This window comes from Suricata suricatta, chromosome 4 (assembly GCF_006229205.1).
Source record: "Suricata suricatta isolate VVHF042 chromosome 4, meerkat_22Aug2017_6uvM2_HiC, whole genome shotgun sequence".
Taxonomy (NCBI): domain Eukaryota; kingdom Metazoa; phylum Chordata; class Mammalia; order Carnivora; family Herpestidae; genus Suricata; species Suricata suricatta.
The window spans coordinates 139,250,927-139,278,123 of NC_043703.1; the positions used below are offsets into that span (position 1 = coordinate 139,250,927).

The window sequence follows — 27,197 nt, forward strand, 5'->3', positions numbered from 1 at the left end:
TGGCATCTTTGAAGTAATGGCAAACACAGAAACAGTGATAAAGAGGAAGGAAAAGAGGAGGAAAAGTTTTTATAAAAGTACGGTTTTCTACATCTGATACTTCCTCTCAAGAGTAAAAGAGAATTAATAGCAAAGAGTGTATTGTTTGTGGGGGGTGGGGGGGAGAAATTATATTTAAGGTCAACATGAACAGTTATCAGAGGGCCAAAAACAAAAAACCAAAATCAGCTAATTATTAAAGGCTCATTAGCTATACTATTCCTCAAACAAAGAGCAGAAGGGAGGTTTTAAGTTAAGCACAAAAGGAGATCTTTCCCCAACAAAAGATGTCCTAGCACAAAGCAAATACCCAGAATCTCCATGTCCATTGGAGTTAGGGCTACCTGAATGTGAAGCTGACCTTTCCACACAATCACGTTCCCTGTGGGCCAAGTCAGAATTTGTGAAATAAAGATGACCCATAATTGAGTAAATGGTCAGAGCTTAACTTCTGATGTTGGACCAATATAGGTCCTCACTTTACCAATTACCATGTATTTTACTATGGGCAAAATGCTCAAACTCTATAAAATGTAATTAAAAATGCCCATTTTCAGAGAGCTCTCGGGAGAATTAGAGACAATACACATGAGACAGTCAGAGAATCAGCATGCACCAGGCTCACAATCATTACTGGACCCTGTTCTCCAGGCCTCTCACCTAGAAACTTGGGTTGATTTAACAAAAGACTAAGTAACCCAACAGTTATTCATTATCCCACATGCCAGATTCAATTTATCAAGAAAGGATACATAAAAATAATTTAGATATAGAAATATGAAAAGAGGGGCACCTGGGTAGCACTGTTGGTTAAGCATCCAACTTTGGCTCAGGTCATGATCTCGTGGTCCATGGGTTCAAGCCCCACATTGGGGTTTGCTCAGAACCTGGAGCCTGCTTTGGATTCTGTGTCTGCCCCTCTCTCTGCCCCTCCCCCACTCATTCATTCATTCTCTCTCTCTCTCTCTCTCTCTCTCTCTCTCTCTCTCTCTCTCTCTCTTCCAAAAATAAATAAATGTTTAAAATTTTAGGAACTATGAAAAGAAAAATAAGATAATTCGATTTTCCTAAAAATGTTCAGGTTTTCACAAAAGTGCTTGGGCTAGTGAAGAAATACTCAGAGAATTAATGTTGTGGAAGATGTGTAATCATATGGATTTCATTTTCATTCTCAAGAAACACAACATGATGTCACTGAATTACAATAATTCAACCAGTTAATATCGATGTTCAAGCAGCAAATTTCACGTTGGGGACTTCCAGATCTTTTTGGTCACCAACAACGTTTCAGTCAGATGACCAAGACCAAAATAACAGAGCCCACTCTGCACCTCTTGCCCACAAGCATCCATGGCTTAGTCATAAAACACTGCAGAATGTGGAACTCATTAAGACAGGTCCCAGGAAATGCAGCTGTCCTTTCATGCAAAGCTGGTGTTACAAATGAATGTGTGCCGCATCCCCCAAATCCCTACGCTGAAGACTTGGCCTGGAATGTGATGACACAGGGAGGCAGGGCCTTTGGGAAGTAACTACATTTAGATGAAGTCGTTAAGAGTGTGGCTCCCAGGTGGGAGTGTGTGTCTGTCCATCCATCCATCTCTCTCTCTCTCTCTCTATCTGTCTCTGTCAGGTTAGCACATCAAGAAGGCAGGTGTCCAAAAACAGGAAAGGAAAGGAACCCCACCAGGAACTCAATCCGTGAGTACCTCAATCTCAGATTTCCAACCGCCCTAATAGTAGAGAGTATGTTTTGATGGTTCAAGCTACCCAGACTATGGTATTTTCTTACAGCAGCCTGAGTCTACTTACACAGATAGCAATGGTTTCTTGTGAATGCCCCGTGTCCACAAGAGATGGCCTAAGCCAGGATGGAATAGTAGAAAGAACACTGGAGTAGGAACCAGAAAGCCTCCATTTCGGTCCTCACCAACCACAGATACGAGATGTGAAGCAAACCAATTCACTTCTCTAGACTTTAGCTTCCTCCTCAATAAGTTTTAAGTATAGACTAATTACTAATACTCATTGATATGCCTAGATTCTATGATTTTATAAAGGCTCCAGTGCAGGGGTGGAGGATAACCAGGGAGTTACAAATGGAATGGCTTCCTCTGTTGGAAAAAATTTTATGAAGGGCCACGTTCCTTAAATGTTCCCTGCTTGCCAGACTGGTACAGAACATTCCATGATGCCACAGGTTTCCTAGGCCTAGCACCATACGCTCACCTAGATCAGTGTGGTCAGTGATACCAGGATGGGCCTCCTATTCTTGACCCTACATTCCCAGCTCACCCCTTACCTGCTAACCAGTACTCATACAAAAAAGGCAGCTCTACCTTCCTGAAAATAGTCATGGCTCTTCAACAGCTATTTCCCACATTATAGTGATCATAATGAATCACATATGATTATCGGATAGGTAAAGTATCAGAAATTATTCAAGACGGTCATGGAAATGCAAATTTTGCCTATCTTGAGCTGCGACCCATTATAAGGTCACATTGTGACTGATCAACCTACACGGCATGGTGGCCCATAAATTACTCCAAGTTTGCATTTGCCATGTTCGCCTCCGCTCACACCCAGAAAACCTTATTCCAATGTTCTGGTATAAACTGAGGTTTTGTAGCAAACAGAAGCTATACCCCCTCAGTACTCTAATTCTAGTTGAGGAATGTGAATCCCTCTTTTGGAAATCTTGGACTTCTTCTCCTAAGTACCAGAATAAGGTCCCTTATGGGAAAAGTTCCAACTATATACAATGGGATGGACTAATCCAAACTTCTATCACAGCTCTTCTCTATTCCTGTCTTCAATCTTTTCGCTATGATACAAACACATCTCCACTCCAGAAAAATGACTTCTGCCCATCTTCTGAGTAAAATGGTGTTCTTTTATAGCCTCTGGGCCAACCATGGTTCCAAACTAAACTGGAAAACAGCAGGAGAGCTCTTCAATGTCCATGCAGTAGAACATTGAATATGTTTATTTCTATGTGCCAGTAAGAAAGAAGGTCCAAATATCTAAACCGATCATTAATGCAACACATTTGATCAACTTGTCCTAAAGGGCTGTTGTCATGAAGGGGAGTACTGCACACAGAGCACTGGCGGGCTAGCAGGCATTGTCTCATAAGAAGAGGAAAATGCTTAAATACTTCCAGATTTTCTAAAAGAACTTGTAAAAAATTCGCTTTGGCTTGAGCAGAACATTCTTTATAAGCAAGGTTTTTTCTTTTTTTTTTTTCATCCACCCAGCTTTCTTTTATTAGAGTAATTAAAACAATGTTAGGCATTTGGGGTATCTGATACAACCATAATCCTCTGATATTTCAGGCTATTGATTTTACAAAATATCTACTATGACTAGGGCATTAACTGCTGAAAATGTATCCACATTGATTTCTGACAGTGTATTTGTTTAAAGCCTGCTGAAGCCAAACCACGGGCTTCAAGGGATTCCAGACAACTACTTTAGTTTATGAAACAGTATTTTAAAAGTTACACTAAGGCAAAAATGGTTTTAAAAAGTAACATACAAAGGGGAAAAAAATTCTTAAGCATGAAACGTATGATTCTACTTGACATCTTTTCTAAAGAAACAATTAAATTTGGGCTATTTTCTCCATCTCTACAATGATTTAATAAGCATTTCATCAGTTATGATATACACCTCTTGCTATTCTTACACTGTAAAAAGAAAAAGTATTGTCATGATAATATTCTGACATCATAATTCCCGTTACCCTGTCCTTACAGCAAAACAACACGAATCACATCATAAATCCTAGCACTAGATGGTGAGGACATGAAATTTATTCAAAGTTCCATTACCAAGGATGTAACTAAAAAGACAGACTCAGACTCAGGAGGAAATCAAGATGGGCATACCGATAGGGTTGTTATTACCATGGAAACCGAATCACTCCCAAAATGATGAACATAAAGGCTTCTTTTCCCCAATGCTTATTTGTACAACTGTATGGAGAGACATTTTCTATATTAAGCTTCGGTGCTTCTCAGTTTCTCTCTTTCTTTTTTTTTTTTATTTGTCTATGCAGAGATACTGCAAGGAACAAAAATCATTTCAGGCCTCATACCGCTGTGTAAATTTCAACACGTGCCTCATCTGGTTAAGCTTTCAATTTTTCTGTGTCTATCCAAGTACACAGAACTCAAAACTAATAATTACTTGTGGCTTGGTTGCAAATACTGTAGAAAAACTGAATGCCACAAATCATATTAATAGGTTTCTTTAGTTCCCTGGGAGCAGGAAACCAGGTCTGTCTTGACCACACTCTGCCACTTGTGGCGGGGACATTCACTGCTTACCAAAGAGCCACTTGTCCCAGCTTCCTGGCATGTGCCAGCTCCCTCACTGCATTGGTCAGCTCAGACTACTGTAACAAAATATCACAGACTGGGGGGCTTAAAGAACAGACATCCGTTTTCTCTCCGTTCTGCTTAAAATGCAAGATCAGGGCACCAACACGGTCAGCTCGGGTGAGGTCTTTCTTCCTGGCTTGCAGGATGCTGCCATCTTGCTGTGTCTACACAGGGCAGACAGAGTGAGCTCTCAGCTGTCACGTCTCAGAAGGGCACAAATCCTAGCATATCAAGGTCCCACCCTTACGAACTCCTTTCATCTTAATTACCTCCTTATTGTCTCTATCTCCAAATATAGTCACGCTGGAGGTTAAGATTTCAGCATATGTTTTGGGAGAGCCACAATGGAGCCGAGAGCCCGGACAGGCAGGGCCGACTGACTCACTATGAACAAGGGTTGTGAGAAAAGCAGGGCGCCTTGCAGCACCTCTCTCCCCCTGCTGCAGGAATTAAAGAGGCCACAAATTCCAGAGAGCACAGCCTTAACATGGTGGAAGCCCATCAGCCAGGCAGAGAGCTATCAGACAGAGCTCCCTGCTTACCCCTTCCTTACACACCTAGCACATGCAAAACGCAAGCTTTTGTCAAGTTAATTTATCACCACAGCACAATCTAGGTGAACCTAATAATGTATTTACGGACTAGTTTCTGTGGCCAGCACGGAGCTCAATTCCTAAATGGCCCTGCCCTCATGAAAGCATAGCCTTGTGGGAAAAGAGGATCATAATCAACAATTTTAAGATGGTCTGCCTGGATTCCAAATGCAGTAAAAAGAATTCAGAGAAGAGAGAGCATATGTGGGCTGAAGGACTTCAGAAGACTTTTGGAGGTACCAATACTTGAGAGGAGGCTGGATTTGAGAGATCACTGTAGGTCTTTTTTTAAGTTCATTTATTTAGAGAGAGAGCACGAGAGTGCAAGCAGGGAAGGGGCAGAGACAGGAGAAACAGAATCCCAAGCAGGGATTGTCAGCACAGAGCCTGACATGGGGCTTGAACTCATGAACCATGAGATCATGGCCTGAGCTGAAATTAAGAGTCAGATGCTTAACCAATGGGGCCACCCCAGCCTCCCCAATAGGTCTTAATGTATCTGATATTTGCACAGTTTGCTCTGTCCATGGGCCCGAAAGATAGGTAACTACTGATGGCACACAGATGGAAAAGAAGAAAGATGTCAAAATTATCAGTCAGAGGACTGCAGGGCTAAAAGAGGCCTTGGTAGTCTTCTCAGGGAAACCTGTTATTTGAAAAATGAAAATTAAAAAACTGAGGGCCAGAACGATGGGGAGCTTAGGGCATGGAAACACCAGCCCCCATCTCTGAGTCTCAGGTCTCATATAAGTAAATGGAAGACAAGAATACCAACTTTTCCCTGTTTTAAAGGTCACAAATGTCAGTGTTCTCTAACAGCTATCAATTTTATAAAAACACAGTGTCTTACCAGGATGCCTGCCCCCAAGCCACAGAATGTTCAAACCATTTTTGTAACAACTCCATTAAGGCCTGCGCATTCTAAACCAGACCTCTTCAAAGTGTCATCTTGAAAGCATTGCTGTTTTTGTTCAAAATATTTAGAACTCCTCTGTCTCGATTTCAGAGTTCTCTTCAGGGTTGAAGACACGCTATTTTAAATATCCAGTCGTACAAACCCTTGCTTGCTGGAGGCTGAACTGACCATCGGAAGCCTTCGATCCACTGAGAATATAGTAAATGAGTGAGCGGCAGAAGATGAAAGACAGACTCATCTTCTCATGCAGCTCATTACCTGGTTCTGAAACACTCCCTTCAAATGTGTTTCCCCAATAGCCATCGCTAGAATAGATGCACAGTCTCATGAAAGGACCTCACTGAAAACAGTATCAGTTTGATATATTGATATGTAAATTCTTTGATACACAAAAGGAGATGAGAAGAGAAAGAAAAAAATGGAAGGATGAGAAAGAAAAAGAAACGTGTACCGTCATCAGTGTGGGAGCGGGGACAGGGCTGGGCCATGGAGTCATTTTGTCATCTCTCAGCATAGGGCAATGTTGCTTTTTCTCCACAGATTTATGGGTCAGATTCCAGAAGACTGGGGTTTATTTTGGTTTTCTGTGTGTGTGTGTGTGTGTGTGTGTGTGTGTGTGTGTGTGTAAGTAAACCAGATGATTCCACTTCGTTTGAGCAATTCTCAATTCGAAGGGCTCATGTTGACAAAGCCAAGAAACAACAGACCCAAGAATGCCAGCTGGGTCTTGAAACATTTTTGTAATGTATAGAGCCAAACATCAATTCAAACCTTGGGCTCTTTTTTTTTAAGTTTATTTATTTATTTTTGAGAGAAACAGAGAGTGCAAGTGGGGGAGGGACACAGAGAGGGAGACAGAGGATCTGAAGTGGGCTCCATGCTCACAGCAGAGAGCCTGGCGTGGTTCAAGCCCCATGGACTGTGTGACCATGACCTGAACCAAAGTTAGATGCTTAACCAACTGAGCCACCAAGGCACTCCAAACCTTGGGCTCTTAAAACTACTTCTGACATATTCAAAATTGTCATCTTCAAATGGAATGACCAGAAAACCATGCCACTTTGCCAGTATCAGAAGTGATGTAACATGCTTCCACTCTGAACTGCCCCATAATTCATTTCAATGCCTGTTCCTCAGCAAAAACAGGAATCTAATTATTAAAAGGTATATTATTCGCATGAGCCCTAGAGTCATAAACCATGGAAATTTGGTACTTCCAGTCATGATAAAGGCACTGTCATTGCCAATAAAATGAAAAATATCTGAAGAGGAAGTGCTTGAGGAGGACCAAGAAAGCATAAACTTGTCTATCAAAGAGGTCAGGGTGAGGGAACAAAGCTGACACACATAGGTGCCCAGCAGACACTGGCCTGGGCAAAGACCAGTATCAGGCAGTAGGAAGGGTAATGGGTCTAAGTTATCATTCTCTCAAGTACCCTACTTGAGTTCTAAGAATCTACATTTTGATTCTCCTAAAATCTCAGTTCCACCTTCCCCCTCCAAGTAAAGCTAGCAGTTTCCCTGGCCCCTGGCAGAAGCCCAGAGACATGCAGACACGGTCTCTTTCACGTGCAGCTCCTTCTCCCTTTGGATCTTTACTGATCTTTTCAACTCAAAGGAAGAGGGTCCCTGCATGAAGTCAGTCTGGCAGAGGCTGCTGGAACAAGACCAGCCAACACTGGAAAGCTCCAGGCACCCATCGGTGACACATGTGTGACCCCTTCAGTGATACCTCCGCTATTGACACAGGTAAGGTTTGGCAAGGGTGGCCATTTTAGAGCCCCTGGAGACAACCAGACTCACTAACACTCACTTAAATATTTCTTAGATTATGCCAAAGGAGTATTTGAGTGGGACACTAAAGAAAAATCCAGATGTCATAGGAAGTGCCTGGTGTTAATGACTTATTCCACCTGAAGGAGGCCAAATTTCAGTAAATGCAATCAGCATACCCCAGAGGGGCTCTCTGCTCAGAGAAGGCAGATGTCTGGTAGCCCTGGCCCTGCCTTTCCCAGCAGTACTTCTGCAGGAAGATGAAGCCCGAGTTCACAGGGGAGGGACCGGCCCCCAACAGCATGTGGTTGGAGAAATCGGCAAGCGGGGAGGGCCACATACACACCTGTACGCGCTGCTGACCAGTGCTCCTTCCCACATAGGAGATGATACGTAAGCGAGAGGCCAAGCATCTTGGGTAAAATGTCTTATAGGTAATCCTTCTTAAATGTTTATTTTTTGAAAGAAAGACAGAGAGAAGCAGAGATAGAGAGAGGCAGAGCGAATGGGGGACAGAGGATCTGAGGCAGGCGCTGCACTGTCAGCAGAGAGCCTGATATGGGGCTCAAACTCACAAACCAGGAGATTATGACCTGAGCTGAAGTTGGATGCACAACCTACTAAGCCTTCTAGGCCCCCCTAGTCATTCCTTCTTCAGAAATCTCGTCGATTTATGAGGCTTGTGGACTCAGTTTAGGGGAATAACCAATGTGAAGAGTGTCACAACGATTCTGGCGTCACCCCTGTCAGATGTCCTAAACCAAGTCTTTCATCCTAGCTTTAGGCCTCACCCTCTCAATGCTCTTAGGTCACAGCAGAGGAGACTTTGTGGAAATTAAAGAATAGGTTTCTAAGCAGAACATAATCTCCCAGCTCCTTTAATTGAGAACTGAATTCTCATCCTCGTTGAGAAGAGATTTTCCAAGTCTTAGTCTGTCTCTACATCCACACCAGAATCAATCCACACTAGAATCTATGCATTTGTATTCTTTCTGCCTCGTAGAATTGACAGGCCAAGCATTTCTTTCCTTACTTTCTCACTGGCTTCTGTGTGGTACAAACCAAGAAATATTCTTCTTCAAAGTCCTATCACAGAAAATGGATACTCTTTAAAAAAAAAAAAAAAAAAGTACTTTCAGGGGCACCGGGGTGGCTCCGTCGGTTAAGCACCTGACTCTCGATTTTGGCTCAGGTCATGATCTCACGGTTGGTGAGTTCGACTGAGCCTCCAGCTGCGCTCTGCACTGACAGCATGGAGCCAGAGCCTACTTGGGATTCTCATTCTGTCTCACACTCTCTCTCTCCCTCTCTCCCTCTCTGCCCCTCTCTCCCCTGACATTATCTGTCTCTCTCAAAAGAAATAAACTTAAAAAAAAAAAAGATAAAAAGTACTTTCAGCCATGTAATTAGAGTTCCCACTTTGATCACAGATCACGCTTTCTTGTTAATTTCTCCAGGATGCTTACTTTAAAAAAGTTTTTTTAAACAAAAGTTAAGAGTATTTGTTTGGCCCTTCAAAAATAGTGTGTGTGTACGTGTACGTGTGTGTGTGTGTGTGTGTGTGTGTGTGTGTGTGTGTTAGGACGTAGATTTAGAGCCTGAGGATGTTATGGAATTTATCTGCCAAGAGAGACCTATCTCCAATTATATAAATGTTTTCTCTAATGGTCCATCCGGTTTCCATTTTCCTGTCTAAAGAGAACTGTTAGAACAACTTCTAGAACCTCTAAAAGGACCCCCAAATAATCCTCAGGTCACCTTAACTCAGTTATGTCCCTGATCTTCTGATTTGTATGACCAGGAATGAAAGGAAATAAAGACTTTTTCAATAATTTCAGAATTTCACAGCAAGTCCTGCTCCCTTCTCTTTTTCCTAATCCACATAAGAATTTTTTTTTCTAGAGAATACATGTTAGAGAATTTAAACATAAATGTAGAGTTTGTTTCTTATAGTTTTGTTGGTTTTTTTTTTTTTAACTGTTATGGGCATTTTACGGTTGCAAACTACAAAAGCAGGTTTGCATATTGCTTGATCATCTTTATCTGTGCTCAAGCACTGTACTAAAAATATCTTTCCTGTTTAGACCCACTTCAGGTTTTCCATGCTTTCTGTTCTGTGTTAACTCAGGTGTTTATATGCGGAATTTTCTGTTCTTTTGGCATGCGCAAAAGGAAGGTCTTGAAGCATTTGGATTTTTTGTCTCATCCTGTAACGTCTGTGTCTACTTAAGGGGCATGTTCCCCCATTTAACAAAGAGCACATGACTGCACAACCAGGCGATGGCGACCCAAGCATGGACACTGGACCCCAAGGCCCGCCTCATGACTCTGAACACTTCCTAGACAGGGTCTTTTCATACCATCTGGCATCATTAGGTCACTGCACATGTCTGTTGCCAGCAACTGGGCAACAAATAAAACCTGCTTAAAACAACCAAACACTCAAATGCCAAGTAAGTTTCAAATTTGGGTCACTATTAAGAGAAGCAATTTAAAACAAAGAAAACCCTTGTACCACAGAAAAGGTATACATATTCAATGTCCCTGTGATACAGAAAAAAATTGAGGGGGGATTTTCTGAAATTTGGCCTCTCCTTAGAGATGAAAACTAGCATGGAAATGTTCACATGTCAAGCATGTGAAATAACATGAGATTTTCCTAAAAACAGTTGGTAATTATAAGCATTGGAAATTGTAACTCTAACTTTATCTATACAGTGAATAGATTTTTCAAAATGTTTTCAAACATATACAGCGTACCCCAACACGCTTCAGGTAGCACAGAGAACTAACTGCCAAAATTATGACTTGTTACCTGCTTCAGATTTGATTTACATTCAAGAAATCCGTGCCCTTAGCCACATCATGCATTCCAATAATTTCTACTCTTTTAACACTTGAATATGTATTTAGTGATGCCTGAACCCAGCTCGAATCACGCAGAAATCAATACTATATGTGATCTAAAGAAGAAATTATTTTTAGGACTCAAAAGATGTTTCTCCAACAGTAACACAACAGGCCTGATTCCTGCCCCAACTCTATCCCCCATATATTGTCACACTCTGATAGAGAGTGACATTATAAATTTCCAATCCCATTATTTCTACTCTTTTCTCTTCATAAGACAAGCCAAAGAAATGTCCCCTGGTCTCATTAATTTATCACCCCTAGAGCTTTTTGCTGTCCACTGAATCTTTTCCATTCATCTGCTCTCACTCCATCTCTGAAACAGCATTAGATTTCCTGATTGATACTCAAGAATACACCATTCTTAATGTCAATCAAGGATGAGGTTGCTTAAAACAAAGGTGTAGCTACTCATCTTCATCCTACAATCCTCCCCCAGGGTCAGGCAATCTTTGTGAGCATTTATCTGATTTCTGAAGCAAGGAATTTCCGAATGGTCCAACTCATCACCATCTTCCCCCCACCCCCCACGCAACAGCCCATAATCAAATCCTGATGCATGATTCTTTACAAAAGCTTAGGCATTCATCTTTATTTTCAACTTCACTTCTTAGATTGGACCTTGGTCGATTCACAAGTGGACCAAGGCCAACATCTCTTCCTTGGCCTCCTCATGTCTACCATCCCCACATCCACCCACCCCATTCCTTCCTAAGTTGAAACTTTAAAAATTGCTCTCTAAAAATTTATAAAATGTATCTAAGTTACAGCTTTCAAGTTCAACTTAAAATCTGAATATTCTAAGTATAGAAAATTCCTTGCTTCAGAAATCAGAAATCATTTTTGTTTCTTTTCCTCGAGTAACTTTCAAATATTCTGAGATATTTGCTTGAATACCTACCTCTCAGGGTCAACAACTACTACAATGTTGTCTTATTTGTGTGTCAAATGCATTTGAAAATAAACTATAGACATCATGACATTATCCCTAAAACTTATAACATTCATCTCTCAAGAATAAGGACATGGTCCTGCGTAACTCCAACATCATTTATCATGCTGTATCTAAATTATAGTAAGTCCGAAATATCATCTAACATCCAGTCCTATTTAGATGTTCCCAATGTCCCGTGGAGTCGGGTGTTGTGTATGCGTGTTTTTCTAACCAGGAGTTAATTAAGGTTCATATGTTACATTTGACATTGGTCTCGTTTGTCTCTTTCTAGAAAAGTCACTCTGCTTTTCTTGTTCTTCCCTCATGAGAAGATTTTTCTGAAGAGGCCAGGTTATAATAGCCTACATTTTAAGTCTGTCTGATGGAGGAAGGTATGTGCGTGATGTTTTTAGTTTGTTTCTTCATTGCTTATGCACTGGATAGGTTAGGTGTTAAGGATTGATTCAGGTTAAATATTTTTGGCAAGGATACTGCAAGGATGATGTGTAAACATACTGTCTCACATTAGGAGGCACATAATGTCACTTGTCCTGCTTCTAACCATTCTGAATTTGACTTCTTGGTGAAGGGGGCTTCATGGTAGTATATCTCAATACCAGGTCATTTATAACACACTATGCCTCAGGTGTAAGGGGCTTCTTATCTGTAAAAAGCATGCCAGGAATCCCAAGCTATTTCACTTCTCTGGTCTAACATTCCCTTCTCCATTTCTTGCAATGTTCTCTTTCCTTTCATTCTTCTCCCCCACTTCTGTGGGAGCTTGCCTTCCTAACCAATCATCCACTTTCCTCCACCAATGAAGCAGTTCCTGACATTCCACTATACAAAGATCCCCTGAATTTAAATACATGACCACAGCTCGTGTTCAACTTTCAACCCCAAGTTTACTAATTATTAGAATGTGCCATGGGAACAAAGGCAGTTTCTGCCAAATTTGTCTTGTATGTGACCTCTCATGGTAATACGTAAACACAGTTATTGATAACTCTAAGGCATTCAAAGTCTCAAGAGCCAAAATCTGCAGCTAATGAGAACATTCCCACCGAGCAATGCAACACGCACTGAGTGAACATTTACGCGGTCATTTCTGCAATTCATTCAAAATCTACCTACACCACCTCTGGAGCTTTGTTTGCAAACTAACCATAGCAAGAAAGCACACATATTTCCCAACACCTCTGGAAGGACACGTCTTATATACTACTGACTATTTGCCAGTAACTTATTTTTTTAATGCCTTGGTCATCCTAAGAACACAAATTAACTGGACAATCACAGGCACCCAGCAACACTTCTCAGTAACAGTAAGACAAATAGACACTGAGAAATGTTTTCTTGAAAACAGGTCTTATTTTGAGGCTGGGTATTAGTGACTACACATGCAAAATAAATTAAGAACTGAGATCACTGTCTGGATCATTCATACCAGAAGTCAGAAAAGTCTCCAGATAAGGCAAAAGTATTCCACTGAGTTTGAATTACTTGAGGAACTCCACCAATTACCCAACTCGCTTTGACTGGACTGTCCAGTTTATGCTTGAAAGTAGATAGATTGTTTTCATCTTTCTAGTTAGCAGTCATCAGCCTACTATTATACAAAAATGGTAAGTTTGTTAATCCCTCGTTTGCTTGCTTTTTAAGCTCTGTGCGCCAACTTGGAAATTAGGGAGAAAGAACCTGGCCACACAGCCTTAAAAGGACCTGCTTTTTCCTTTCTCATGATCAACTTAAGCTGGAATGGCTAAACAACGCAAATGGCACCAAAATCATCCTCTCTCTCCAAGGTTCATCTGGGGCAACGTTGTGAAGTATGAAGTTTATCTTCGCCCTCACTACCCCTATTAAAAACTGACCTCAGCACAAGAATCCAGTCTTTACTTCTAAGCTAAATTTAAATTGATGATGTTCCTTCTCCCAGAAGGAATCTAGTCTCCAAGTGAGAAATAAAAAGGTCCCCTTCAGTGGGCATTTCAGGTATCTGTAGATAGACAACAAAGGTTGCGTTGGGGATCAAACCTTCCTTGCTTTACTGAAATTATACGACATACACAATCACCTACTCCATTTTTAAGTTTGACTATCTGGGTAGGTAAGTGTCTTCCGAGCTAATATTTGCAGAGTTCTACATTTGCAAAGCAGACACATTACTGTGCCTCATCTTGTTCTTATCTCTGCCTTACAGATAAGGAAGCTGGTCTCCTAGCACCAACAACTGGAGCCACTGCTCTAGCCAAGACTTTTAACTCTAGCCACATGGGTTCTCTTTTCTATCTGGGTCTATAAACCAATTTTGCCTTACTACCCCGCAAGAAAGGTAACAACCCTACCATGGACTTGTCTAGTACCTAAAAAGTGTTTTCTAGGTTTCTAAAGCAATAGCAACTGATTTTATTACCTACAAATACATCACACACACAGTAATTTTCTAATAATCAGGTAACAACGAGGAATAATACATTTATCTCATCTACTCTTCTCATGGGGGATCCAAACCATATGAAATGACAAGAGCAGAACCACAGGAAAAAGCCACAACATGATCATGTGATCCTAAAGCAAGTAGCACAATGTGGTTGGGGTTGAGGAACCAATATATTTATATTGCCTTGGCTATGTACATTCAACAGTGAGTGTTAAAGAAAACTCAGCCTTTCTCCCACTTTATGATATAAATATAGGCCTAAAATGATGTACAAATTCAGTACTAAAATACACTTCAAACAATTCTTGCATTGCCATGGTAGTTATGAATTTTTACAAGCAGAAAGAAGATGCCAAGTTATAACTGCACAAAGGGGTCAAAACTCCTATAAACCTACCACCTGCAAACTATTGCAAAAAGGCATAAGTGTTCTCAAACATCTTTTAGAATGCATCTCATATTCCATATCTCATGCCTGACATATTTTATACACAGATCATCATCTTAAGTGAAGAAAAACATAAAGAGGCAATCATGGACTTCCAGAAGCATTTCTGGAAGATCATTACTTAATATTATAGACTGAGGTCAGCATACTTTTTCTGTCAAGCGCTTTGCAGACCTTATCTCAGAATGTGGGTATCACATGATGTTAACAATGCTACTATGTAACTCTATCTCCAACAGCAACAGACAATATGTAAATGAATGGATATGGCTGTGTTCCAATAAAACTTTATGTACAAAAATGGGCCCATGGGTCATTTGGTCAACCCCATCTATTGAAAATCATTTTGCCAAGTCTGGCTTATCCTATTATAATGAGACTGTATCTACAATGCATTACTAACATGGGCTGGGCAATGTCACTTACCTGTGACCCAATGGTTTCCTGAAAGCACCGGCCAAGCTGCGTCTTAGCAGCCACAGGATAGATGTGGGGGATGACTTGCTGATGAGAGTAGGTGGAGTGCACAGTCTGGGTCTTCTGGACGGGAAGCCCTTGGTAAGAGATTTGGGATTGGCCCGGCTGAGCTTCTTTTGCCTTCTGGCCTGTCGGGGCATCAATTCTTGAAACCTGATGTATCTGAACTGAAGCCTCAGGAGGGTGTTTCACATGGATATTGACTATGTTGGGAGGAAATTTCACTGAAAGAGATTAGGAGAAAAACTTAGTCATGATTAATTAACAAGTGAGTCAGCATGAGAGCAAACACAGACATGCACATACACTTATATCACACCTATTGTGTATGTACTTTTCCTGCACAGCCATCAGTTCTGGAGAATAGAAGGGTACACTCAAAACACAAATTAAACCTGTATTTGTGTATTTTAAAGAATAAAACTGGAAGCATAAAGAAAAATTAAAACCTTTCACAGTAACACATTCACGACACAAGAATATTTTGGGGGGCACCTGGGTGGCTTAGTTGGTTAAGCATCTGACTGTTGATCTCAGCTCAGGTCATGACCTCACTGTTCATGGGTTTAAGCCCTGCGTCAGGCTCTGTGCTGATGGTGGAGAGCCTGCTTGAGATTGTCTCTCCTTCTCTCTGCCCTTCCTCTGCTTGTGCTCTCCCCACCCCATCCCCCACATCTCAAAATAAATAAACAAACTTCAGGCTGACTGTGGTCACCGGCAAGTACACTTTATCAAAGGACAGTAGTAAAGACTCAAGAGTTTGATTACTTTTCCATTTCTCAATGTTTTTTGCCAAACTTGTAAGATTTACCTTTCTACATCAAAAGAGGAAATACAGTTCCACAAGGCGTAATTCTCTTATCGTGAATGTCATAGTGTGTACATACTTATGGGCTTCCTGAGCTACACAAAATACTTACACGTGATATTTTATATCTGTATTTACTTTCTGCAGCTTCCAAATAAAATTTCATCTTCTGATGCTAACTAACATTCACGTTTTAAAGAGCAAAGGCAGTAACATTTCCCTGACCCCTTTTCAAAAACTGTTCATGTGTAAGAGATGCCAGGTTTGAAAGAATGAGTTAGTCATAGAATTTCTAAGCTCCAAGTGACCTAGTTTACCTTCCTCTACAGATGAATAAATTGAAGCCTAGTGAGGTTAACTGATTGTTTGTAACTAAAACCAAGCGCTCTTCAACTACAAACTAAACTTGATGTTCGCCCGCAGGTACTATGTGACCTGCTAGCTCGTTAGTCCTGTAGGAGTCTGAACATGGCCTCGCTCATCTTTCCATTTCCTAGGCCCTGCCATAAACGTGACTGTGCCAGCTCTTGGGGCTAAGAGCCAGCAGAAAGGGATGTGCTCCTTTTGACTTTATTTCCTAGATACTAAGTCTCTATGGCCTAGAAAGGACTGCAGTCACACCCCTGGGCCCGTATTCTGTCCCTGCCACCATTTCCCAGGCCACAGATCACACAATTCTTTCTGTTTCAGTATCAGTCCTGCCATCCGCAGATACATGCTTGCACAGGAGTTTGGAAGGTTAACAGAAGTCTGATGAATGGGTAAAAAAAAATAAAGAAGCCTACCTTTGACTCCTTGTTGGCTAGTCATGGTCAGAGGCAAGGTATGTGTCGAGTGGACGACATGCGTTCCCAGTGCCTTGCCTGGCTGCTGGGAATGCTGGTAGAGTTTTGGCACGCTGGCACCATGCACCGGGATCTGACAAAGCTTCCCTGTGAAATTTGGAGGGCACTGGCATTTGTCTCTTGAACTGCACTGGCCGCCATTCATACATGGAAGATGGCAAATTACTACAAGGGAAAAGAGGAAATGGGGAGAGGTGGTTAGTTTCTTAAAAGCTACGTAACAACCAATCAACGGAATCCCAAAAACACACAGCCCATGATAACCATCATATTCCTGCTGACTTTAGAAACAGGCAACAAAGAAGTCACTACACTATGAAAACAATGGTCTATTACTCCCTCCCTCTTTCTTCCCACCTAAAGGCATTTAGCTACCCAATTGCTTGTGGTTGTTCACCCCAACCAGGCAAAGAACTCAGGGAGAATATAAAGTAGCCACTCAGGATTGCTGTCTATCACAGAATGTCTCTAAGTATCTGGTGCATCCTATAGTTACCTTGCTTTTGTAGTTTATTACTTGTTAACTGTCTCCCTAGACTATAGAGTCCTTGGGGAGAAGTGATCTGTTTGGCTCAGTGATTTTTGTATCTTCAGCCCCTAGAATAATTCCTGGCACACAGGAGACATAATTTCCTCAAATAATAAACAAAGAAACAAATGAGTGTTAGAAGCATCTGTTGAGGGTTTTCTCTACATAAGACATGGAACTAAGTGCTACCCAGAATCAGGGAAAACAGCCTGAATCCTGCGTTATAGGAATCTATAATCTCGTTGGGATGAACCACAGCGAAACTGAGAAGTGGCAGACTGATTAGAAGTACAGGCTTTAACTGATTAAAGATAAAAGGACATGTAAGGTAAGGCATTTTAGGAGGACTTTTAAATGCTGGTTAAATTCAGCTTATAGTCAACTTCCTTATTACTAACAAGTTCTTTCTATCTGCCTTTTAACATGATCAGAATCCTACCAGCCTGAAGAGGAAAAGCCCCTCAACTCCATTTCCTTCCAGCTGCTACCCTCTTTTTAGTCATGTCCTCCTTGACCAAGCTTTCAAAGGAATTTTCTGTTCACTTCTCCACACACTGCCATCTAGCTTAGACCAGGCTGTGCTTCCCTCTCCCTGCCCCTCTTCTACATGTCAGTACTCTTACAAAGATCACTCACGGCTCCATGTTGCTAAACCCAATTGATGGATTTCATTCTCCCCTTGGTTTCCATCACATTTCACTCACCTATGTGCTCTTTCCTCTAAGCCTATTGCAGAGATATTCTTTGCAGATATGATTTCTATGCCTTTAAGTACTGGTATGCTTTAAGGTTTGTTCTTAACTTGTCCTCTGTACTAATGCTACACACGCGTTCTCTATGATTTTACTGTTAGATGTTGATGTCATTCAAATTGGTATTTCCTAACCACAGCTTTCTGCTGAGTTCCAAACTACTACGATGTGTCTTCGTGTAGATACGCCAGAGGCAACTCAAATTAGTAATGTCCATAATCGAACTCTCCACCTCCCCCCAGCACCTCCACTTGCCAAGTGGTCCTTAACAGAAACCAGACTGCTGTTCCCCCATTTCTTTTTTATTTTTGCAAGTTTGACATTATTTAATTATAGTTTCAAATAAAGGCATAAACAGAAAATAGAAAAGACCTTCTGTAGTGCATGTTTATTACTTTGTCAGTAATTTTTAGTGATACTAAGGGCCATGAAAGGAAAGAAGGAATTGTTTACCAGAGTCCTGGGAGCTTCATGAGAGTTCCATTTACACAGACCACTATAAAATGCAGTTGTCTGAGCCTTAAACATACATTTATAAGAAATGTCATTTTCAGAGCTAATCTAAAAAAATATTAAGGTGCATCTATGATCAGTACATGACCTGTCTGGACAATTAAATCACCCATCTAAACATCTAGGTCTGGAACTCCTCCCTTGTAAACATTCATCAAATATGTCCATTTCTTTCCCATCATGGGACCCCTGTTCCTTCTGAAGCTTGATCACTTATAAGTCTCACTTCATTCTCTACAACCCCACTACACTGACTTTCATTCATTTCCTCAGTTTGCAGGGAACCTCTTGTACTTCATCCACCCTGTGTCCTTGGCCTGAAGCCTCTTTCCCTTCTGTCCCCCTCAGCTACCTAACTCCTATTTATCTTTTAGACTCTGTTTAATCCTCACTTCTTCTAGAAGCAATCCCAGTTGTCCTTCATCTGGGTTTGGTGCCCCTCCTCTGGGCCTCTGTGGGTTCTCACTCGCTGCTCATCATGAGTTAGCTCACTGAGCTAACTACTGCAGAAGCTGTCTGCCTACTTTTCTGTATGCCTCATTCAACTAGAGTTCTGAGGTCATGGACTTCCTCTTGGTATGTTTTATTTCTAGCATGTAGATCAGCTTTTAAAAGAAAGCTGGAAGGGCACCTGGGAAGGCTCAGTCAATTAAGCATCTAAATCTTGATTTCGGCTCAGGTCATGGTTTGATGATTCATGAGACTGAACTCCGCATCAAGCTCTGCACTGACAATGTAGAGCCTGCTTGTGATTCCCTTTCTCCCTCTCTCTCTGCCCCTCCCTCACTCTCCAAACCAACAAACAAACATGTAAAAAAAAGAAGAAGAAAGTTGGAGATCGAGAAAACACTGAATGAAGCTATGAAACAATTTATGCCTACCACTTTGGCAAATACCATTGTAGGTGCTACAGAAGATTCGGTCCCTGCCCTTCAAGAAAGAAAAAAACTGAGGAGCTAATACATGATAACTATCAATACAGATCAGCATATAAGTGCCAACTGGAAAATATAAAATGTAAACCCAGTGGAATATCAGAGAAGAGAAAACCCATTTCTGGGAAGGCAAAATAGACTTTACAGGAAAGGTTATTTGGGATAAGTCTTTGAAACTGGGCAAGATTCAGAAACACAGAAAGAAGTGCCTTCTAGGAAAATAATGTGTAAAAAGAAGGAGGCGGGCGTATTTGGGAGATAATGAGTATGTCTGTCTTGTTGAAACCTTGGGTTCCAGAGGCAAGGGGTCAAGTGATAAAATAGCTTGAGTCAAGTCAGACAATGCAAGCTCTTAAAGTCCTCCTGGTAAGAAGTGTAGAGTTTATTCTACAATCGGTAAGTGAGTTTGGAAGCTTCAGGAAGTCTCAAAGACTGTTCAGGAAGACTCCTCTTATGATAGCATGTGAGTTTAGTTGGAATAGTGAGTGATGAAGGTGGAGAATTCAGTTAGGAGACTACTGAAATCATTGAAATACAAGTTGAAAAATACCCAGATTAGGATCACAACAATGGGAACAGACACATGCACAAATACAGTGAATCAGTACAGCATGGAGACAGGACATGGGAAGTAACAAATGGGCTGCAAAAGAGAAGAGACAGTGGAGGAGGGAGAAGAGAGCAAGGAAAATGACCAAGGTAGCTGCCTAGAAACTGTGTCCAGAGTTTGCCCATGACCGCCAGATGTGACATACACTTTCTCCAACATTCCCTCTACTCTGAGGTACTAGGTAAGAGGAGAGGAGTCAAAGCTGACTCCACGGTGGAGTCAAACACTTGATTAGTCCTAGTTCACTCCTGAATTCAATTTCTAAATCACTTGGCTACAGTGGATGTGCTCACTGTGTAATGGGCAAGGGGAGCCAGGCCAAGTTTTAAATGCACTACAAACAATTTACAACCGCAATAAGGCACTCTTCACTTTGCATAGTTCCAATACGCTTGGATCTCAGTGATCACAGTTCAGTTACGTAACACCAGTATCCCCAATGACACGGTTCCAACTTCAATTGTCATAGTATACTGAAGCTGAACTACACAAAGCACAAACTTTACTCCTAGCTTTTTGGTCCAGAAATGCCTGCATGAATGACACATGTGTAGCATGCCCACTAATCAACCATGCCACTTCCAAGTCTGCGGGTGACTGGTCTGGCACACGTGTTGTTCAATTCATGCACAGACGGCAAACCAGTAGCTGTGTTACCCCCTGTCTCAGGGTAATAAATCCACAGGACATTTTACAAAAGTGCATAATCGAAAGAGGGTATGGGGCCAACACAAAATCAAAGTGTAACCCAAAAAAATAAATAAAAAGTGGTAACAGTGGAAGTGAAATTGGAAAAGTGGCGGTGAGGGAAAAAGATGAAGATGTCCCAGAGGAAGTGACATGGAAGGAACACTCAGTTCACAGCTGTGAAAGCACCGAAGATACCATGTTGGAAGTGGATCCCAACTTGGGAAGGAACAGGACAAGTCATTGTGGCTCTACACGGTAAGTTACACAACCAGATGAAAGCAAACTATTCAAACTACTCTTGGTAAGTTCTACCCAAAGAAATAAAACACATTAATTACCACTGTTTCCAACATTTTAAATCATAAGGTATTAATTTAATATTAGCTGTACTTTTTTAAAAAATCATTGCCCTATACATTTATAACCTATGATAAGAGAACTCTCAGGTTTTGAGAAAAAATTTTAAAGGTCATAGAACTGGCCATTTTCCCATTATTGAGGTCATTTTGCACAGTTTCAGTCTGCAGATTCTTTATTTGGTCCTATGGTATCATGTAAGGCAGACTCCCTAGGACCTACACTAAAATATCTTCATTCCTGTATGTAATCATCTTTTCAAAGAAACATTAACCAATTCACTTCTTTGAGAAGTTTCTAGTATCAACAGATTTTGAACTCTAACATGAATTGAATTATTTTTGTTGAAATCTACCTTTAAAATCTGGAGGCAGGTTCCACACAAGTGTTTTAAGGATGCACCAGTCTAAGTGGATACAGCAATAATCCAGAATAGAGCTCTAGTAACCTTATCTCTCTCTTTCATAAAGGAAACAGTTTCTGCTTGACTTATTCTAACCAGGAAGGGGGCACTATAACTATTTATGATTGAGAGGTAAACTATCTATTTGCCTGTTCCAGCATTTTCTAACATCTAAATTACAATATCAAATTCTTTGCCTCAACTCAGTAACTACATGTACAGTGCCTTGTGGCGGACATTCTTTTTATAGTTCAGTAGTCTTTTATATCAAAAAAAATTTGTTAAATCAATCTACAACTTTGGGATTTAACTATGAATGGTTTCATTCTGTTTCACAGATTCATGCTGCTCTCAAAACAATCATTTAGTGATATACAGTCTGTGCTGCCAGCATTCTAGAAAAACCTCAATACATGAAGAGGAAAAAGAGTAAGTTATCTTTAAGGCTGACTTGAGAAGCCTGTGGAAGTCTGGATAAAAGTCTAGCTATGGCACGTATATTTCAGAACATGTAACCAGGAGGCATAACTCAGAATGCTGAGAAATTCCATCTCCTGGGCAGCCTGACATTTTGCCAGCCATCGCCATAATTCACAGTATTGCACCACGTGGCCACCTGGGACCTACTGCAAAGAGCAAGAGGTATATGGTCCTCGGCCTGTTATTCCAGAAAGTGTGATTTCATGACAACCACTCAGGGTATCTCACAGTACTGCTATAATACCAGGTCAAAAGGAGCAAAAGGCTCCATGCTGGAAGAACGGTAAGTTGGAGGTTTTAAATTTGTCAAGTGTTTGAGTGTGTTCCACCATTCACTCTGGTTCTGGAAAACAACTTGCAGTTCTCAAGGAAGTGGGCTGATTCAACAGTCACATTTTATGCCACAAGCTGGAATCTCAACAGATAGGTATCAACGATTCGTATACAAATACGAGCAAACTGAGTTTTCTCAAGACACATACCAAAAAAAAAGCCATGTTCTCTTTCTGGTTATCTCAGTTGACTATAAAAATATTTGAGCCGCTTGTCCCCATCAGGGGCCTAGGAATGTACTTGACTTTCCTACAGCAACGCCCCGACCCCTCCACCCACCCCCTCGATTCTCATGCCAGCAGACAGACCGTTTCAAGTTATTGCGGCGAAGGCAGGACAGGGAAAACAAACCTCCCTCTCAAGAAAAACCTCCATCTGTCATTTCACAGAACAGACACACACATGATTTTGATTTGAAGAGCTACTTAAAGTTTCCCACTTGCCTCTGATTCGAAGAATAAGGTTCCCTTAAAGGGTTTCAGCATTTTTTGTTGATATCCCTTGGAGTATTAAAAAAACAATAACAACAGTATTTTTAGAAAGTAGAAGTTATCACTTTATTTCTTCCCGTGAACATGCCCACACTGCCCTCTCTTCAACGGTATCTTTCAGGTCACTTCAGCCAGAAAATGGGTTAACACTGATCTGTTTAAAGCTTTTGGGTAACAAACATTAGATGATAATTAGATGCTACAAACCACACTTTAAGAACATAGTCCACTGTTATATATAAAAATATATAAAAAATAAAGGAAAAAACTTGAATGTTTGCCTTGTAATCCAGCAGGCAGTACTAGAAAATAAAACAAAAACAAACGAAACAAAATCTGGAGCTGAAAGTAAAGATGGCGGTCACATCCTTCTGAGGGGGCCCAGCCCAATACAGGAGCCAAGGGAGAAAGCATGGAGATTTACTAAAAATCTAGGTTTGGGCTTTATTTATGGAACGTAGAGATTTACAATTGTTGTGCTCTAAAAACTGCTTACAGCCAGTTCGTGGTTATCTGTCTGCTGACTCCTAGTGACTTCCAGCCTCCACCAAGAAAACATGTGCAATACAGTGGCCAGAACAACCTGTCCAAGGAGGTGGCCTTTCAACTCTACCCAAGAAGAGAAGAATCCAGTGATGTAACACGTTGGCACAAGAGCGTCTGCAAAAGAACAAAGAACAGGAGCCAAGGTCCTGAGGGCTTAGAAAGGCCCAGGAACTGAAAGGCGGCTGATGTGGCACAAGTGTAGAAGACCAGGACGAGGTGAGAAATGTCTGGGGTGGAGAGACCGCCACGGGCCAGCTTCGTGTTTCTTCTCACGAGGATATAGGGCAACCAATAAAAGTAAATACAGAAAAACAGAAGAAGTATAAATAAAAACCTACAGGTCAGGACCAGGACGGATAACAATGACAGGAGTCAGAACCAGGGAAAAAGAAAGAGGAGGGTTAAGTAACGAAAAGCAGGATCTTCTATTATATACACAAGAAATGTGCACGGTAAATCTGCTTTGAGTTCCTGGACCTCACTTTACATTTTTCAGTAACTATTCAGCTAGATTGAAGTTAAATTCCAGGAGGTTTAATTTAAAATGCATTAAATCTAGAATCATTCCATTACATTATTGTAAGAGGAATTTTCTTTTTATGTGTAAGAGAAGAGATCCATGTTCTTGATAATACATGCAAAAGGAGTAAACATAGTCCAGAGAAATCTGAGGCAAAGGGGAAAAGCTCCTGTTAAGAAACGCACCCACCACACTCTCCCTGCAGAGAGAATCTCTTTGTTTCACCTGCTCTGGTAATTAGGAAGACCATGTTCATCCCATCCCCACTTATCAAATACTGAAATATGTTACTGGGCTCCAGTTAAAGGCAATGCAAATTTCAACAAATGCAAAATATCAACCTTTAAACAAACAAGAATTCCAAGGATGTCATTAGTTTTAAGTGCTGTGTGCGCATTAGCAAATGCTCCAATACCATGTTCTGTTTATAATCCAGGAGATATGAAGCCCTACCACACACATGCACACTGGCGCTTCCAATTTGGGATGAGGTCATTCATCATCTGAGCTTTGTTTATGGCTTTCTGTTCCTTTATCATCAACCTCGCCATAGCAGCGAGCTATCTAATTTGATCTGCTTTAATATCCTACATAACCTAAAGAGCTCTATTTATCGAGGATATCACAAAATTCTGCTTCATACTCTTCACCCACAGAAGCGGTCGGTGTAGCTGTCTATTAAAAATTCTCAAACACCAGGGCTCTTTTACCCTTGGGGGTGGGGGGAACATAGCACAGACTGCAAAGTAAACACAAGAATCCTAGACACCTTGGGTTGGGTGGGGATCCTGTAGAAACAATCTTTGGGAGCTAAAGCAGATTTTTTCCCTTTGTGGGTTACAGTATCCCCATTTGCAAAAAGGGACAGGTCCATGATACAATCTACAGGGGTTTTTCCCACTCCTGAAATTCTGGTTCTCAAAAGTCCAGCCAAGTTAGTTAATACAGTGCCATCCAGGTCCCCCCAGCTCATCTTCTGTGAATGGCAGGATTTAAATTTTAAAATGGGGAAGAATGTGTGTCCAGACCCTTGCAATTTGTGTAGAAGTGACTGAAGTTACTCTGTTAAGTGACGTGCTTTACGGAATTATAATGCATAATCAGACACCAATTCAAATGTAGGTTTCATTCTTATTGACAAAGCAGTTAATAAAATGCTCATGGAGTTAAGAAAAGCTGACTTCATTTGGGGGAATTAGATAAACATACCACTCTGGGGAAATGGTAATGCTGTCCCCCCTAATGGACAGTGAAACAGGCTTCATGAAAATGGTAACAGGCTTCATCCTCAGAGACCCTACCTTTTACAACAGCACCACTGCAAAAATCTGCATCGACCCAATGCCATTTGAATTATTGCAGCCAGGCATTGTCTTTAATAGCACTGCAAAATGCTTTCTCAAAAACCAAGCAAAACCACTTAGCCTTGTACCAAGTAATACCGCTTAAGCTACACACAAATGGTTAAAAACCTTTTTTATGTATTTTATTCTAATTTGCAAGCTCTGTGGTGTCTCAATGTTCATACCATGTTCATACTCCGAGTAAGTTCAGTAGTACCTGCTTGTTATTTGCTTATTCCTGAGACTCAGGAAAGGACTTAAATTAACTCTGAAGTTAGAGTTTTAAAATATTTGCAAAGTCAAAGCCTTCATAATACAGATCTGACTTGAGGACGCAAAGTTGCATTAAAATATTCTGATATCACAGCAGATCCAAATTCTTGCAGCCCTTGAAAGTCTGTTCCAAATGCAACCTCCAAAAAGGGAATGGTCCTCCAAAGAAAGGGGCATGCCACATAAGAATGAATTCTAGAGCATTTGCAAATTCAGGGGAACACCTAACAACTAGTGTCACTTATCACTCTGCCTTGTATTATAATCATTTTGCGTTCTTCCTTCTCATACTCGATTTTGAATATGGTAGGCAAGAGGCCATGGTATTCTCTTCTTTGTATCCCTTGTATTTCACTGGACAGTATTTTACAGGTAAGAACTCAAAAAAAAAAATTTACATCGATACCCTAAATATTCCAAATATAAAAGAACACAACATATATACACCTCTTTACTCCCATTTTTTTCTTGATACATGGAAACTTTAGCATATCCTGGAGTAGTTTCCAACTTTGTTCCAGAAAGCACTGAGGTCACAGAGGTACTAAGAAGTATCTGCCAAATAATCTAATTGAATCACCTTGTCCTATACATAGTGAGCTACAGAGAGTGAGTGTGCTTAGGACACTATGGCTGGGTAGTCACAGAAATGGCCCGAGAATGCAGGTGTCCTAAAGCCTGTTCCTGCGCTCTTGCCACACAGCCCTTAGGAGGCGTCCCTCAAGTCCCACCACACAGTTATCTCAAGCCCTTTTAAATTCTTCTTCCAGGGGCACCTGGGTGGCTCAGCCAGTTAAGTGATCGACTTCTGCAAAGGTCATGATCTCATGGTTTGTGGGTTCAAGCCCCATGATGGGCTCTCTGCTGTCAGCTCAGAGTCGGGAGCCTGCTTCAGAATCTGTGTCTCCCTCTCTCTCTCTCTCTCTCTCTCTGCCCCTCCCCCACTGTTCTCTGTCTCTCAAAAGTAAATATATGTTTTAAAAAAGGGGGTTTTCTAATAAATAAATAAATTCTTCTTCCAGAGGCATGTTTCTCATAATTGGTCATAATGGGGTTTGCTCTTAATAGAGCCTTAATACAGATGGGAGGGTTTAGCTTGTTGCAGATGAGACAGACTCATGAACTTGTCCAGGGATCTAAATACATAGGTTGAATCACACCAGGGATCCTTGTTCTTTTAATAGAAATATACCTGGGTTTTTTGGGGGCACAGACATCAGAGGAAGACTAGGAGCAGATTCAAGGACACTGAAATGAAAAAGGCAATGAACAGGATTCATTTCCATCACTGAGAAAGTTCTATTGCCCTGTACTGATCTACCATAATTTTCCCATTGAATTCCAATGAGGTCAGAAGTGAAGGCTAGAGGCTGGAAAAGTAATGTTTGTTCACTCAATGAGGATTTAATGTAGATCTACCAACGGCCATATTCTATTCCAAGCACTTGGCAACCATAAGTCAACAACACAGACAAAACTCCCTGCCCTCCTGGCACTTTGCTTCTGTCATCTATGGTCCTTGTGAGCACCTGGGCATAAGCAGAATTGCTTTAGGGACCAGGAGTCAATCAGCAGGACAGGGCTGGAGAAAAAGCTGCTCTCCCAGTTCTGCAGGCTCTTTGGCTCTTTGGTTCTTTGGCTCTTTTGAGGAATCTGAAGAGGCACGAGGCAGGGCAGAGAGCTGGCAGTTCTGGGGAAGGGCCGGGGTAGCATTCTCTCCTGGGGCCCCACCTGTAGTGGCCCTCGAAGGGTCCAGACAGGAAGACCTGGGCAGATGCTATGTGGTGAATGCAGCCACCTGCACTAGGGGACAAGTGGGGCACCCTCAGGGATTTTCAGATATATTTG

The 27,197-nt window shown here is 41.3% G+C and overlaps 1 protein-coding gene across 1 annotated transcript in view; it reads right to left on the reverse strand.

Moving 5' to 3' along the window:
• Window positions 1-27,197, reverse strand: part of LTBP1 (latent transforming growth factor beta binding protein 1) — a 224,719-nt gene that overhangs the window by 166,452 nt on the left and 31,070 nt on the right. The window contains exons 2-3 of the mRNA XM_029938555.1: window positions 16,515-16,739; window positions 14,871-15,145 (exon numbers count right to left, since the gene is read on the reverse strand). Of these exons, the coding sequence (XP_029794415.1) occupies window positions 14,871-15,145; window positions 16,515-16,739 (500 nt within the window). The remainder of the gene's footprint in view (window positions 1-14,870; window positions 15,146-16,514; window positions 16,740-27,197) is intronic.